Genomic DNA, 13,484 nt, shown 5'->3' with positions numbered 1-13,484 from the left:
TGGGTGAATTAACGATAGCCGAGTAGGGAGGGGTGCAGAGGTGAGGTAGTGACAGAGTGAATCAATGAACGAGTGGGTGAATTAGGAAAGAGTGAATCAGTGAGTACATACGTGGGGGAGTTTATGTGCGGGTAAATCAGTGGGAGAGGTGGTGTGTGTGTGAGGACATGCAGGGGCACCCCCCCTCATATTCTTCCAGTTAGAAGCCTTTTCTGTGCCCTGTGTAGGCTAGTTCTGCCCCCCTCCAAGGTCTCCCCAGGCCTGAGATGACTGGGGCTGTGGGGGGAAGCCATGGTTCTAGAGGAGAAGAGAGGCTGGATTTGGTGTCAGGAGACCTCCGTTTAGGAGCTATCTCTGTCACTGTTTGGATGACTTTGTCCAAATCACATCTCCCTCGGGGCCTCATTTTCCCCATCTGTAAAATGGGGAGATCTTGGCCCGTTGGTCAAGATCCCCCAAAGAGGGAGGAAGAGAGAGCTCCCCTTCCCCCAATCTGCACTTTGACATTTGTTAAGGGCCAAAGGAGACTTCAGCCACTGGCAGATTCCTCCCGTGCCTACCCGAGGATGTCTGATCCTGGCTCCAGTAGCCGGTACAGAGTTCAGCTGGGCAGGAGACCGGATTGAGGGACAAACACAGAGGAGAAGGAGGGACAGCTCTGGGAGGGGCCCCCCAGGGCTGAGCCCAGGTCCTACCACCTGTCTGGCACCTGCGACGGGCCACACACAGCTACTCCCTTCACAAGCCAGCAATACGGGGCCTGCACATACAGCGATTTGTCAGTTCTAAGAGGCACACTTCCCCATTACCAAAATGGGGCGTGATTATCGGCACATCAGAGTTTAACGGGTAGCGAAAATAGCAAATTTTCAACCTCTATAGATGACACCCTAGATTGAACTAAATAAGGTCTATGATCAACTGGGGTGAGCCATGTCAGGTCACGTGCATGACCCGGCACACATAAGAACCACCAGACGGACAGTCTGCACATGACAAGCTACTAAGTTCGCAGACCGTGACACGAACACTTTACCAAACGCACGACACACATGACCCACTGCTTCTGAGTCACAGTCCAGAAACCTGTTTCATACCCTGCCCATGTCCCACTCTTGAACTCTAACTAGTCACACACGAGCTTTTCCAATCTATTACGTACGTGGTTCCTTTCGCTCTTAGCCAACCCCAAGCAATGGCTTCTAGATACATGTCCCCCATATAAACAACACTCCACCTGTGAGATCAACTGGCTCTGTGATCTCAGGCGAGTTATTATTTTGGAGCCTCAGTTTTTCCTTCCGTAAAATGGGCCTACTGTGTAGTTTGTTGTGAAGATCAAATAAAAAGATAAAATAAGCCACAGGCCTTGGAATCAGACAGAGCTAGGTCAAAATCCGGGCACTGCCAACTTCCCAAACTATGATATCAGGTCCTACCCCACCCGGCCTTAGTTTTGGCCTCAGATAAATGGGTTGATGCCTTCTTCGCAGGGACGCTGTAGGCTATAACACGTGTAGGCATCTGGCATAACAGAGGCAATTATCGTCACTGGCGATTGACTCCTTGACACCCTAGCCACACAATCAGTCGCAATCAGGACCCTGCTCGGGAGAGCTCCCAGGGATACAAAGGCTGGCCTCGGTGCCGTCAACTCAGCAGCCATTCTTTCCCTCTGCCCTGCCCCTTGGGCTGTCTGACCCCACTCCACATGAGGTGGCTCCCAGCAGATAACAGAGGCCCTCAGAGCTCACCAAGAGAGCCAGCTCCTTCATGTGGCAGATAGTGAAATGGAGGCCTCTAGGAGGGAAGGAGAGCTCTAGAAGGGAAGAGGGGCTCCTTTGGGGCAGCTGGGGGGGGAAGGGGTTGCCTCACACCCAGCTGTGGGCAGGGCACTCAAGCCTCTGGTGTGGACTGTGGTTAAGAGCTGCCACTCTGGACCACTTCATTTTTCTTTTAAACTATAATAATGGCTAACGTTTCTGGAGAGATTCTGTGCTAGGCCCGGAGCTAAGAATCTTCTGCTCCCCTCAGTTTATCTGTTCTGCTTTACAGATGACAAAACTAAGGCTCAGAGACGGGAAGTGACTTGCCTAAGGCCACAAAGGAGGGGCTGTCATTTGAGCCCAAATCTGACTGCAGAGTTTAAGGGCTTCACCCCATACCTCTGCCTCCTTCCGGGAGTCCCAGAAAGGACGACAGAATTCTGGAGCCCTGGAGCCTGCGACTCTGTCATGTTCCTGCCGGGAGCTCAGGGGTCTGAGGAGCCAAGGAGGCTGTCCCTAGGCACGTGCAAATCCAGAGGCATCGTCCAGACGCTGGCCACCCCAGGCCACCTGGCATCTTAGCTCCCCCTGGGTACTAACTACCCTACTATCTCCTGTCTCTCCTCGCCCCGCCCCACCACCCGGGGAACTGGGACTTATCAAGACAAAGAACAAAAGTCGTGGGGGAAAGAAGCCAAGAGCCATCTCCACTCTGGGGTAGGGCCCTCCAGTTTCGCCCCTTTGAAATTTCAAATTCCAGTTTGTGGACAAAGTCCTAACTTTCTCACAATATAGGTCCCCAACCACTGACCAAACTCCAGTCCAGGCAGCCAGCAGGCCCGGGGCTGGTCCGGCCTTGCTGTCTTTCCCCTGGCAGTTCTCAAGTCCAGGGGGAGGGGTCCTGGGCCAACTGGGGTCTGCCAGGCCATCCCCGCAGCCCTACTCCACCCCACCCCACAGAGACCCCTGCCTCCCATCTGAGAGGACAGCTCTCTTCCCGGAGCTGGGATCTGACGCTTGCTGGTGCCAACAGCAGATACCAGGTAGGCCCCCTCCCTGTTCTGGGCACCTTCTCTCCCTCCTGAATTCCTAAAGCACGGCCCATACAACCCTCCTCACCCTGAAACCCTCCTCACCCTGGATAAGGCCACAATGGCCTAATCCAATCATGACCTCGCAAAACTTCAAGACTGGAAAGGGTGTCTCAGCCAACCCACCCATTTGGTGGATGGAGACACTGAGGTCCCCAGGGTAGTAGCAGCTGTTTGTAGGCTGCACCACAGACCTTAGGGCCCTCACTGAGCCCCAGAGGGTGGAAGGAACATGCTCAAAGCCACACAGTGGTGGTGGTGGGGGGGGGGGAGCTTTGCCTTAACAAGAAGACCGCAAGCTCTGTGAGGACACTGGTGCTTCATCACAGCCCTCAAGGGCCCTGGAAACACCTCCTGGGGACCCTGGATGGTGGAGCGTTCGTTCCCTCAATCACTGATGGCCACTGGGTTGCCAAGGGAGTACTTCCGAGAGGAAGATGAGGGAACTCAGGGCTGAAGGCCAGCGGATTTGGAAGGAAACAAACTTCGTGTGGTTAACTGATAACTGGCCCCATCCTTGGGCCCCCAGAAGCCTCCTTCCTCCCTCTTCTCAGCACGATTAAGACGAAATTACCTGCCTGCTAATCATTGCTGAGCCTGTTGATTTTGCCTTAAAAAATTAACTGGGCATGAGTTTGTGGTTTGCCTCACCCCTAACCCTGAAAAGGCCTGGGTGGGCAGGAGGCCACCCGGGTTATGCAAGAGGCTGCTGGCCTCCCCACGCACATCCAGCGCCTCCTCTCCTGCTCTCCAAAGACTAGGTTTTGCTCAAGAGTCAACAGTCTGCTTGTTCCCTCTGCTCTGGGTCCTGAGCAAATTTGCTCTTTTACCAAAGAGAGATAAAGGCAGCTGGGGGGGGGGGGAGGGGGGCTTTACAAACAGGGATGCAGGGCGGCAGCTTTGAGCATGGGATTCTAGAATCCTGCAGTGTCAGAGGCTGGAGAGTGCGGGCCAGAGCCTTTCAAATGGGATCTGAGGTTCCTAGGAGCCAAGGGAGGGTACGCACAGGCCCGCTTCACCCAGGGCCTGCCTCTTAGATGCTCACCCCTTAATACTTCCTTTGAAAGGTAGAGGCAGAGCCGGTGATGGGAACCTGAAAGATGCTGGGCCAACCTCAGGATATCCCTTCCCTCCATGTGCAGATGGTGGAGGGATGGGGGTTCATCCAGGGACAGGAGGTCGCCCCCCGTGTCCTAGGTCTCCAGCTAGCCTGAGGAAGACAGGGGCTCTCTCTGGACTCGGTGATGTGTTCTAGACATTAGGGAACAAGATGCACTGAAAATGCCCTGCTTTGCCGATCACCCCCCCGCCCAAGGCTGGCTCTAGCAGAGAGGTGCCTAGAGCCACTTCTGGAGAATTCACTTGGCCCCAAGTCCTGTGGACCCTCTGAGGAACAGCCATGAGCAGCAAACAAGGCCTCCAAGTTATGGCCCGCCTCGGCCGCGTCCTCAGTGTCAGACCACAGAGCAAGACGCAGGGCCCTTCCCTGACTCTGCTCCTCTCTTGAATCTGGTTCCTCACCTGCGATTGGGAATAACAATACCTAACTCATAGGCTCGCTATGAGGACGAAACGGAGCACGGATGACCATGGCTGATGCTAAGGAAGCTGTTTTGCAGGCTTTACACGTGTTACCACGTTAACCCTCACAACCAATCTGTGAGGTAGGCAGTATTTTTATCACCATCTCGCAGACCTGAGGCACAGAGGTTTGAGTCATATGCCCAAGCTCACACAGTGTGTGAGAAGCAAGATCTGGGATTCCAGCCTGAGCGGTCTGGCTCTCCAGAGTCTGTGCTCTTAACCCCGAGGCTACACCACTCGTCCAGGTGCCCAATGCAAGTTGGCGAGTATGACATTAAAATAAGCTCCCTCCTGAGGCGCGTGCGGGCTCTGTGCATGGACTATGCGGGCTGGAGAAGGCCTGAGATGGAAGGCCGGTCTCTGGGCTGGAGTGGTCAGGGATGGATTCCTGGAGGAGGTGGCGTCCTGGGCAGAAGGGACACCCAGAAGTGGAGAACGTGGCGAGTGATGACGGAAGGACATGGAAGCCTCTCTGGCCAGAGAGCAGGGCATTGTGGGAGATGCCGACTACAAGGCTCAGGAGGTAGGGTAGAGCCTGTGGTCTGGAGAATGATCAGGAAGCAAGCCAGGAGGACTTGGGTCTGTGTAGGCGGGGCCTCTCTGAGGGCTGCCTCCTGCCAGGTGGCTTGTGACTTCTGGGCTGAGGCTGTTGTTGTTCTGTTTATGTCCTTCCCTCCCCACCCCCCCCCCCCCCCCCGATTATGTTCCTGACTTTATCTGCAGAAGTGACCTTCGGAGTTAGATGGGGCCTGCCCAGCCCCTGTGGGGCCTGAAGGATGATAGCAAGCCCCTGCCTGGCCCAGGCCCTGGTCATGGTGTAAGGGGTGAACCCATATCCCAGGAACCACCCTGGGTCTCCCTGCACCCTTGTACCGAAGGGCCCCAGATATTTGCCTGAAAGTCACTGAGATGTACCTTTTGGGAGTCCTGAGATGCAGGCGAGGAATCAGTTGTACAGGTTGCTCACTGCACAAAGTTGTACAGGTTGTACAACTGCATACAGTTGTACAGGTTGCTCACTGCACGAAGCTTCTCTGTGCAAGGAAGTGAGTCAGTGTAGAAATCTAGTCCTTGTTCCACTTACCAAACCAAGTGCCTATGGAAATTTGTCTGCCCAGAGGAGAGCACATCTTATTTATTTTCAAAAAGGCTCCATGAGAGCCCTGCCTCAGCTCAGCTTCCAGCCACTGACCTTGGGCAAGGTCATTTTCCTCCCTGGCCTCGGTTTCCTATTTGAAAAGTTGTCTAGCATAAAGCAGCGATTCAGCCCTGACAGTGAATTAGAATCACTTGGGACCTTTAAAAGAATATTGATGCCCAGGACCCATCACAGACCAATGATCAAATCTTGGGATTGGGGTGAGTGGGTGCTAGGCATCAGTATTTTTTTTTTTAATTTCTTTTTTTCAACGTTTTTATTTATTTTTGGGACAGAGAGAGACAGAGCATGAACGGGGGAGGGGCAGAGAGAGAGGGAGACACAGAATCGGAAACAGGCTCCAGGCTCTGAGCCATCAGCCCAGAGCCCGACGCGGGGCTCGAACTCCCGGACCGCGAGATCGTGACCTGGCTGAAGTCGGACGCTTAACCGACTGCGCCACCCAGGCGCCCCTAGGCATCAGTATTTTTTAAAGTTCCTAAGTGATTCTAGGGGCGCCTGGGTGGCTCAGTCAGTTAAGCGTCCAACTTCGGCTCAGGTCATGATCTTGCAGTTCATGAGTTCGAGCCCTGTATTGGGCTCTGTGTTGACAGCTTGGAGGCTGGAGCCTGCTTCGGATTCTGTGTCTCCCTCTCTCTCTGCACACCTCCCCCCCACCCCACCCCCGCCTCGCTTGTTCTCTGTCTCTCTGTCTCTTTCTGTCTCTATCTCAAAAATAAATACACATAAAAAAAAATTAAAAAAAAAAAAAAAGAGAGAGGCCTAGAGGTGCATCCATGGTCTGCAACTCACTAGTTGCAACTTCAGTGAGGCTCAGTTTCCTCATCTGTAAGATGGGAACGATGATAGCTTCCTGGTAGTCAGAATGCCTACTCAGTGAGATGATATTCAGATAGCACCTGGCACTATGGCTAGCATGTAGAGACCTCCTGATTCTTGGTACCAGTGACCATTATTTTGCAGTTAGCAAACGAGATTGGCTTGAAATAAAGGGCCTTTCCAGGTCAAAGTCAGAGACTCAAAGGCAGGCTTTCTCTGTGACTTGTGTCAAGTCCTAGCACTTTGGTCTCAGTCTTGGCTATACTCCTGTTATATTGTTGAGGTATGTGTGATTGTCATTGCTACGTGATATTTTACCAATTTGTTAAAATTTTTATTTAAAATTTTTTTCTTAACGTTTCTTTATTTTGAGAGACAAAGAAAGAAGAGCAAGTAGGGGAGAGGCAGAGAGGGAGAGAGAGAATTCCAAGCCGACTCTGCACTGTCAGCAGAGAGGCCCGAACTCACAAACCGTGAGATCACAACCAGAGCCCAAATCAAGAGTTGGACGCTTAACCAACTAAGCCACCCAGGCGCCCCATGTTAAAATTTTGTAATTAATTTTTGAATCAGTACTTCATTCACATGGTTCAAAAATCAAGGGGCACCTGGGTGGCTCAGTCAGTTAAGCATCTGACTTTGGTTGAGGTCATGATCTCACGGTTCACGAGTTCGAGCCCCGCGTCGGGCTCTGCGCTGACAGCTCGGAGCCTGGAGCCCGCTTCAGATTCTGTGTCTCCCTCTCTCTCTGCCCCTCCTCTGCTCATGCTCTGTCTCTCTCTCAAAAATTAACATTAAAATTTTTTTAAATGAGAACAATAAAAAAACTTTGAGAAGTCTTGGTCCCCTTCTCCCCACTGCCCACCAGTCCACTCCTTGTCCTCACCACAGGCAACCACTCCTCTGACTTCTTTACGCCTCTTCCTGGTTTGCTCCACGCATACCAGATCGGGTGTTATCACCCTGTCCCTCCACTGCTCTGTACTTCGAGTTGATGATTTAATGGCACAGCTGCAGCCGCTGAGAGCAAGGCTTGGAGGAAGGAAGGGTTATTGCCCCCGCCTCACAGGGGAGGAAAGTGAGGCTCACCTTGCTGGGTCAATAGTGTTTTGAGCCATCTCTACCTGGTTCCAGAGCCGTGTTTGTCCCCAGGCCCCAGTGTGGCCTTCCAGAAAACCTGACCCTGTGAGCTTTGGAGACTGACCTAAATCTCTCTGCTGCTGGCCTGGCAGGAGGTGGGGTGGGGATGGGCTGGTAGGGCGTCTGGACCCTGAAGACACAGAGAGGCTGAAGCGGGGAACAAAAAATGTCCACAGTCATCCAGATGGTGACTCAGCCAGGGGATGTCCCCTGGATGGGACAGTTAGGGTCTGGCGGCCATGTCCTCCGGTGGAGTGGAGCCTACCCGGAAGTCTCTGCCAGCCTCCGGGAGACAGGAAGGGTCAGGAGGAGGAGAGGGAGGGAGGGAAGGGGAGCATGGCCAATGGGACAGCCCCGGGGGAAGAAGACTAGGGGGCCCCCTTTGTGGAGGTCAGGGAGGAGCATTTGGACTTCAAGGCAGAGGGGACAATGTCATCTTATTCACTGCCTTCTGCTCAGGCTACCCCAGGGCTGCCTCTGGATTGTCCACCGGCTCCAGTTCACTAACTCACTGACTTTGGGCAGTCACTTTCCTTCTCTGTGTCTCAATTCCCCAAACTGCAAAATGAAGGAGATTAGGTAGCTGGTCTTTAGCTAAAAGACTCTGTAACGCTCCCCTCACCTTGTTGAGGGAATCTGGATCTGCCTTGATCAGAATGGCATCCGCCTATCAAAGACCCTGGGCCTTCCTGGGTTGGGGGCCAGGGGTCCAAGGCCTCTGCACTGCTCCAAAATCTGGACTTCTCCCCTGAGTCGTGTGTCTCTCTGCCGCCACCCCGTCCTCCTCTCCAGGTAGATGTGGAGTCCGGACCATACCTGGGAGGTGCTGGGGGAAGCCCTGGCCCCAGTCTGACATCCTCCTCCTGGTGTTATGGGATCCCGCACAGTGAGCAACCTCTTCATCCTGGGGGAGCCCCTGCTGCCACCCTGGCACCCAAGACCCTGTGAGGGCTGCGGGGCAGCACTAATCTCTTAATACTGGTCACAATGAGATTTCAGGGATGGTAGGAGGTGGTCTCCATAGAAACCGTGGACCCGCCCAGGACCCATGCAAGGAATTAGCCACAGGGCTCAGCAAGGGGGTCTTGGAGACCCAACCCAAACAGGAACAGGAAGTACAGCATCCTGGACTCCTGGGTCCTGCCTCCGCCCTCCCGTGGTTTCTCAGACGGGTGGCGACAAACTGTACCCCTTGTACTGCCTCAGTGTTCTCCTGTGAAACTGGACGGAGCCACATTCACAGGGACAGCCCTGTTACCTTTCTGAGCCTCAGTTTCTTCATCCTCCAATTGGGGTTCCAATCCCTAACCCAGGGGCTTTTTGAGAACAGTGCAGGCTTCAGAGTCTGTCAGACATGAGTCTGAAGCTCAGCTTTTGCCACTCATTTGGCAGGCCAAGCATTTCACTTCTCTCACTTTGCTCATCAATACAATGGGCACAGCGATACCAACCTAGCATCACTGTTGTAGCTGACTGCTGGGTACGGATACTCCGTGGACGAGTCTCCTCCTCTGCTCTCTCTGACTGCCCCACCCATACTGCACATCGGTCCCCCACCCCTAGCCACTCGCCTCTTTCAAATCCCACAGCCTCCGCCTTGGCTCTGGCCTTTGCACATGCCAGGCCTTCTGCCCAAAGCTGCTGTCACACCTTTCTATTCTCCCCTTCCCCCTCCAAGCTCCATCTTGGACTCCTCCTCTGGGCAGCCCTCCTGGTTCCTCCTTTGTGCTCACCCGGCCCCCAACACTTTACACCATCACAGTGTAGTCAAATGGTGGTTGCTGCTTGGGTCTCTGCCTCCTCCATTGGACTGTGTCCCATTTACTGTTAAATTCCCAGGACCCAGCTGGAACTTAATATAATGGGGTGGATGGACAAATGAGTGAATGAATGAAGGACTCTATCCATCCAATCATTTAACCTTTATTCAGCATTTTCCACGTGCACCACTGCAGGTGTGGGATACAGCTGTGAAGGCAAGAGGCAAGATTCCTCCCCCACAGACTTGCAGGGTGCCCAGGTACATTTAAGATAAACATCGAATAATGTTTTAATATAAATATGTACAAATAACGCAGGAAGCATACTTACACTTAAAAAATAAGTTGTTGTTTATCTCAAATTCCAATGTAACTGGGCATTCTTTGGCATGTCTGGCCCTCCCTATTCCCTCTCTCACAGAGCTTACATTTTGACGGGGAGGTGTGATGCAGAGACAGTAAGCAAGCAAATAAATGTTTCAAAAGAGAATGTCAGGGGCGTTTAGGTGGTTCAGTTGGTTTAGCTTCCAACTTTGGCTCAGTGCAGAGCCCACATCTGAAAGTCTGTACCCCCCCCTCCCGCCCAGCCTCTCTGCTCCTCTCTCACTCGCACGTGCATTCTCTCAAAAATTTAAAAAAAAAATTGAAAGAGAATTTCAAATACTGACGAAGTGCAATGGCAACACGAAACTGCAGGTTGTGCTAGCGCCTGGGGATGACAGGGGGTGTCTTTGGAGAGGGTGATCTACCTAGTGGCCCTGACCTACGTGGCACAGTTCTAAATCCCAAAGAGATGCTCCTTTCGTAAAGTCCTTTAAGGATTTTAAAGGGCTTGGTGGAGGCTATTCAACTTGAGAGGACTCCGAGGCGGGCAGAGGGCGCCTTGGAGGGAGGGGAGCTGCCCTGTCTCCTTTGACAGACTCCACAATTTTGCGTTTTGGATCTGGGCCTTCACAAACCTTCACCAACTCTCTGCCCCACCCCTCGGTCAGCCAATGTCCTCTGCGGGGCTGGGAGCCAGAGGAAGGGGCCAAAGGGGCTGTGCAGAGAAGCGTGGCCACCCGGGCCAGAACTGGGAGTTCTAACTCCGTCCCCCACACCCCCACCCCAGTCCCGCGGTTGCCTGAGGGCACAGGGCAGAACCAGCTGTCGCTGCAGAACCGGAGGGCTTCGGGGAGGAAGCGGCTCAGACACGCCGAAGAGCCTCGCTTTGCGCATCCCGGGCTCCCCCTAGTGGCCAATGCTGGACTGGCGCTGAGAAACTTTCAAATAACCGCACAGGTTTAACCAATCACAGCGGAAGTGGCATTACAATCCCACCAATCACAGGCCAAGACGGACTAATCTCTCCAAACCCAGAGGGAAGGCAGCTCGACCGGTTCACCAGTCACCGCTCTCTGGGTTTAGTCACCGAGCAAGCTAACAACATCCCCGCATTGACACACCAGCCCTTGGCCACTGCACCAATAAGAAAGCAAGATTTTAAAACTTGCTCCCCAAGGCTGGTCTGGCGCTGCCCTTACATCATCTATGAAATTTATATTCCCGACACTTGGTCCCACGTGCCCGCGCCGTTGAGTAGGGTCCCAGACCTCGTGCTGGCTCCACTGATAGTGTACATTTGCTTTCAGGGGCATTTATGTATTTTCACATTTAAAGACAGTAATAGCATTAAATATCATTCCCCCCCCCCCCCCCCCCATTATAGAAATTAAGGTATGGGTCTGGGGAGAGTGGAGAAGGTAGGACCTTGGGAGTAGACACACCAGAACTGGAGTTCAGTTACTAGGTTAGTGAAGGACAATTCACTCCCCCTTCCTCATTCCTTGAAAGAGAACAATAGTAATCACACCTGCATTGTCATAGTCCATCACCCCACACCCTGGGAGTCACTATCTTTGTGTTCCTCTCTCCCAAATCATCAGAAAATCCAGTGCTTGCCACCTTTAACAGTAACTCAGATTTTCACCATCTTTCCACCTGCACCACAGTCAACCTCGTCCACATCAGTATCATCTCTGGAGGTCTGCGAAAGTCTCTTCACTTCTTTTCTCCCTACCACGCACTCTTGCGGGGGGGGGGGGGGGGATAATTCTTTACACACAGACTGCATCAGGCCCCCCCATACTGAAACTTTAATGGCTTCCTACGCATTTATAATTAAACTCATAAAATTCAAAACTCCCGTGGACCTTGTGTGTCTATCCCTGTATCCCCAGCCTCCATTTCATCCCATTCTCCCTAGTCCCGTGGCTGCAGCCACGCCAGCCTTTTGTGTTTCTGGCTCAGCGTCTTTGCACATTCTTTTTTTCTTTGCCCGGAAAATGGTTCCTTGGGTTCCTCTCCTTTCCGATTACCCTTCTCTGGGTATCTTTTCAAAGCAGTGACAAATCCTATCTCAGCCGAAGCCCAAACTGCTGTGTCCAGCTTCAGGGAACAAACAAACCTGACCACAGAGTTCAGCCGCAACTCTACGAAGTAACAACACCCTGCAACCAAAAGGCATCCCGAGTTGCTGCCGGGGAGCAGCACTAGCTTAACAGAATGGTGCGGTCAGACGGTCTTATCCTTGGCGGACCAGAGTCCCTTCTCTGAGAACAGGTGCTGAAGGCCCGTTGGTGGGGCTGGTCATCGTGGTCAGAGACAGACTCAGTCTCCTTTCCTAGACCCACCTTTCAGATTGCTTTACTCACTATCTGCCGGCTGTTCTCAACTGTTCCTCCTCTCTCGTTTCAGGCGCATGACCGGATTACTCTTTCTTGCTTCCTTTGAAGTTAGACGTGACCATGTGACTTGTTCTGGCCAATGAAATGAGAGCAGAAACAACTGGTGCGTCACACCCGGACAGAAGCTTGAAGGGCCCGCGCTGGGGCTGTTTCATAAGCACGTAGGGATATGGAGTCATCAGGGTGGGGAGTGCACCCCACCAGCCCCTGGCGGACAAGTACTGTAAGTGAGCCATCGGCTCAGCTGTGTAAGCCACTGGGACTTAGGGCCTTTTTGTCATTACAGCACAGCCTCACCTAACTTGACTGCACAGGATCTTTCCAAAAGTCACTGATTTTCCTCTGGCCCTTATGATTTTTGTTGTATTTGGAAACCTCCCATACTAATACTAAACATTTTCTTACATCGACACACTTATTTTTATTTAGATTTATTTTAGAAGGAAATGTTATTACTACCAAGTGAAACACCAGTATCTTAAGTAGAAAGCGATGGGAAAATAAATGGAATGATATAAACTATTATAACATAACCTGAATTAAATAATACTGTTGCAGGTGAAAGCCTCTGAGCCCTTAGTCTGTTCTTTATATGTTAAAAAAAAAAAAAAAAAAAAGGAGGTCTCTAAGTGCGTGTCAGTCTTTTCGGGCCCAAAAAAACTGGCTGAGCCCGTCAGATGTTTGGAAGCGTCTGTATAGAGGCTGAGAGCCCAAATTCTGGAGCCTGACTTTCTGGGCTTGAATTCTGGTTCTGCCACGGACTGGCTGTGTGACCCTTGGTGAGTTACTTAATTGCTCTGTGACTATTTTCTAATTGGCAAAACAGGGATGATAATGATATGTACTCATTAGGAGGCTGTGGGGATTAATCATGCTAATTACAGACAGGACTTAGAACTGTTTCTGGCAGGCAGTGAGTTCTGCACAGGTGTGAACTATAAAATAATGGCAGGATCAAGATCCACATGAATTTGGAGAAATTTTTTTTTTTTTTTTTTTTTTTTTAGAGAGCCTGCATGAGCAGGGGAGGGGAAGAGAGAGAGGGAGACACAGAGTCCGAAGCAGGCTCTGTGCTGTACAGAGCCAGACATGGGACTCGAACTCACAAACTGAGATCATGACCTGAGCCGAAATCAAGAGTCAGACACTTAACTGACTTAGCCACCAGGCGACCCTGGAGAAATGTTTGAACTCGATGAAGAGGAATGAGAAATCCTCCATACTGGTTAAAAATAAACCACCTGGACAGTGTGCTGGGGAGAGCTGCCTTAGTGGCAGGTGACGTGACTAAGTTCTAGGAGGTTTTATTTGGTAGCAGCTGCACACACCTCTAACCTGATTTTGTGTGACATCAGGAAGGATGTAGTGCTCGGGTCAAAGGAGCTAAGACATCCTCTGCATTCTACCCTTAAGGGACCATGCATATGACACCAAAAGCA

General features: G+C 52.1%; 1 protein-coding gene and 1 long non-coding RNA gene across 3 annotated transcripts in view; one reads left to right on the top strand and one right to left on the bottom strand.

Annotated features, from left to right (window-relative positions):
* Positions 1-13,484, bottom strand: part of HNF4A (hepatocyte nuclear factor 4 alpha) — a 59,650-nt gene that overhangs the window by 27,354 nt on the left and 18,812 nt on the right. The window contains exon 1 of one of the 2 annotated variants that reach the window (XM_086702280.1): positions 8,376-8,430. The exons of the other annotated variant lie outside the window; for it this stretch is intronic. Coding sequence (XP_086558406.1) covers positions 8,376-8,415 — 40 coding nt within the window. The 5' untranslated portion in view covers positions 8,416-8,430. Of the gene's footprint in view, positions 1-8,375; positions 8,431-13,484 lie in introns of those variants that run through there. 2 annotated transcript variants of the gene reach the window in all.
* On the top strand, positions 1,909-12,592 carry LOC147582751 (uncharacterized). The gene is made up of 2 exons (XR_015249483.1): positions 1,909-2,809; positions 12,056-12,592. It is a non-coding gene; the product is annotated as an uncharacterized LOC147582751 (long non-coding RNA).

This window comes from Puma concolor, chromosome A3 (genome assembly GCF_028749965.1).
Source record: "Puma concolor isolate L17-30 chromosome A3, mPumCon1.1.hap2, whole genome shotgun sequence".
Lineage (NCBI taxonomy): Eukaryota > Metazoa > Chordata > Mammalia > Carnivora > Felidae > Puma > Puma concolor.
Note: the sequence above shows the minus strand (reverse complement) of the source record. Positions and strands in the feature narration are given on the sequence as shown.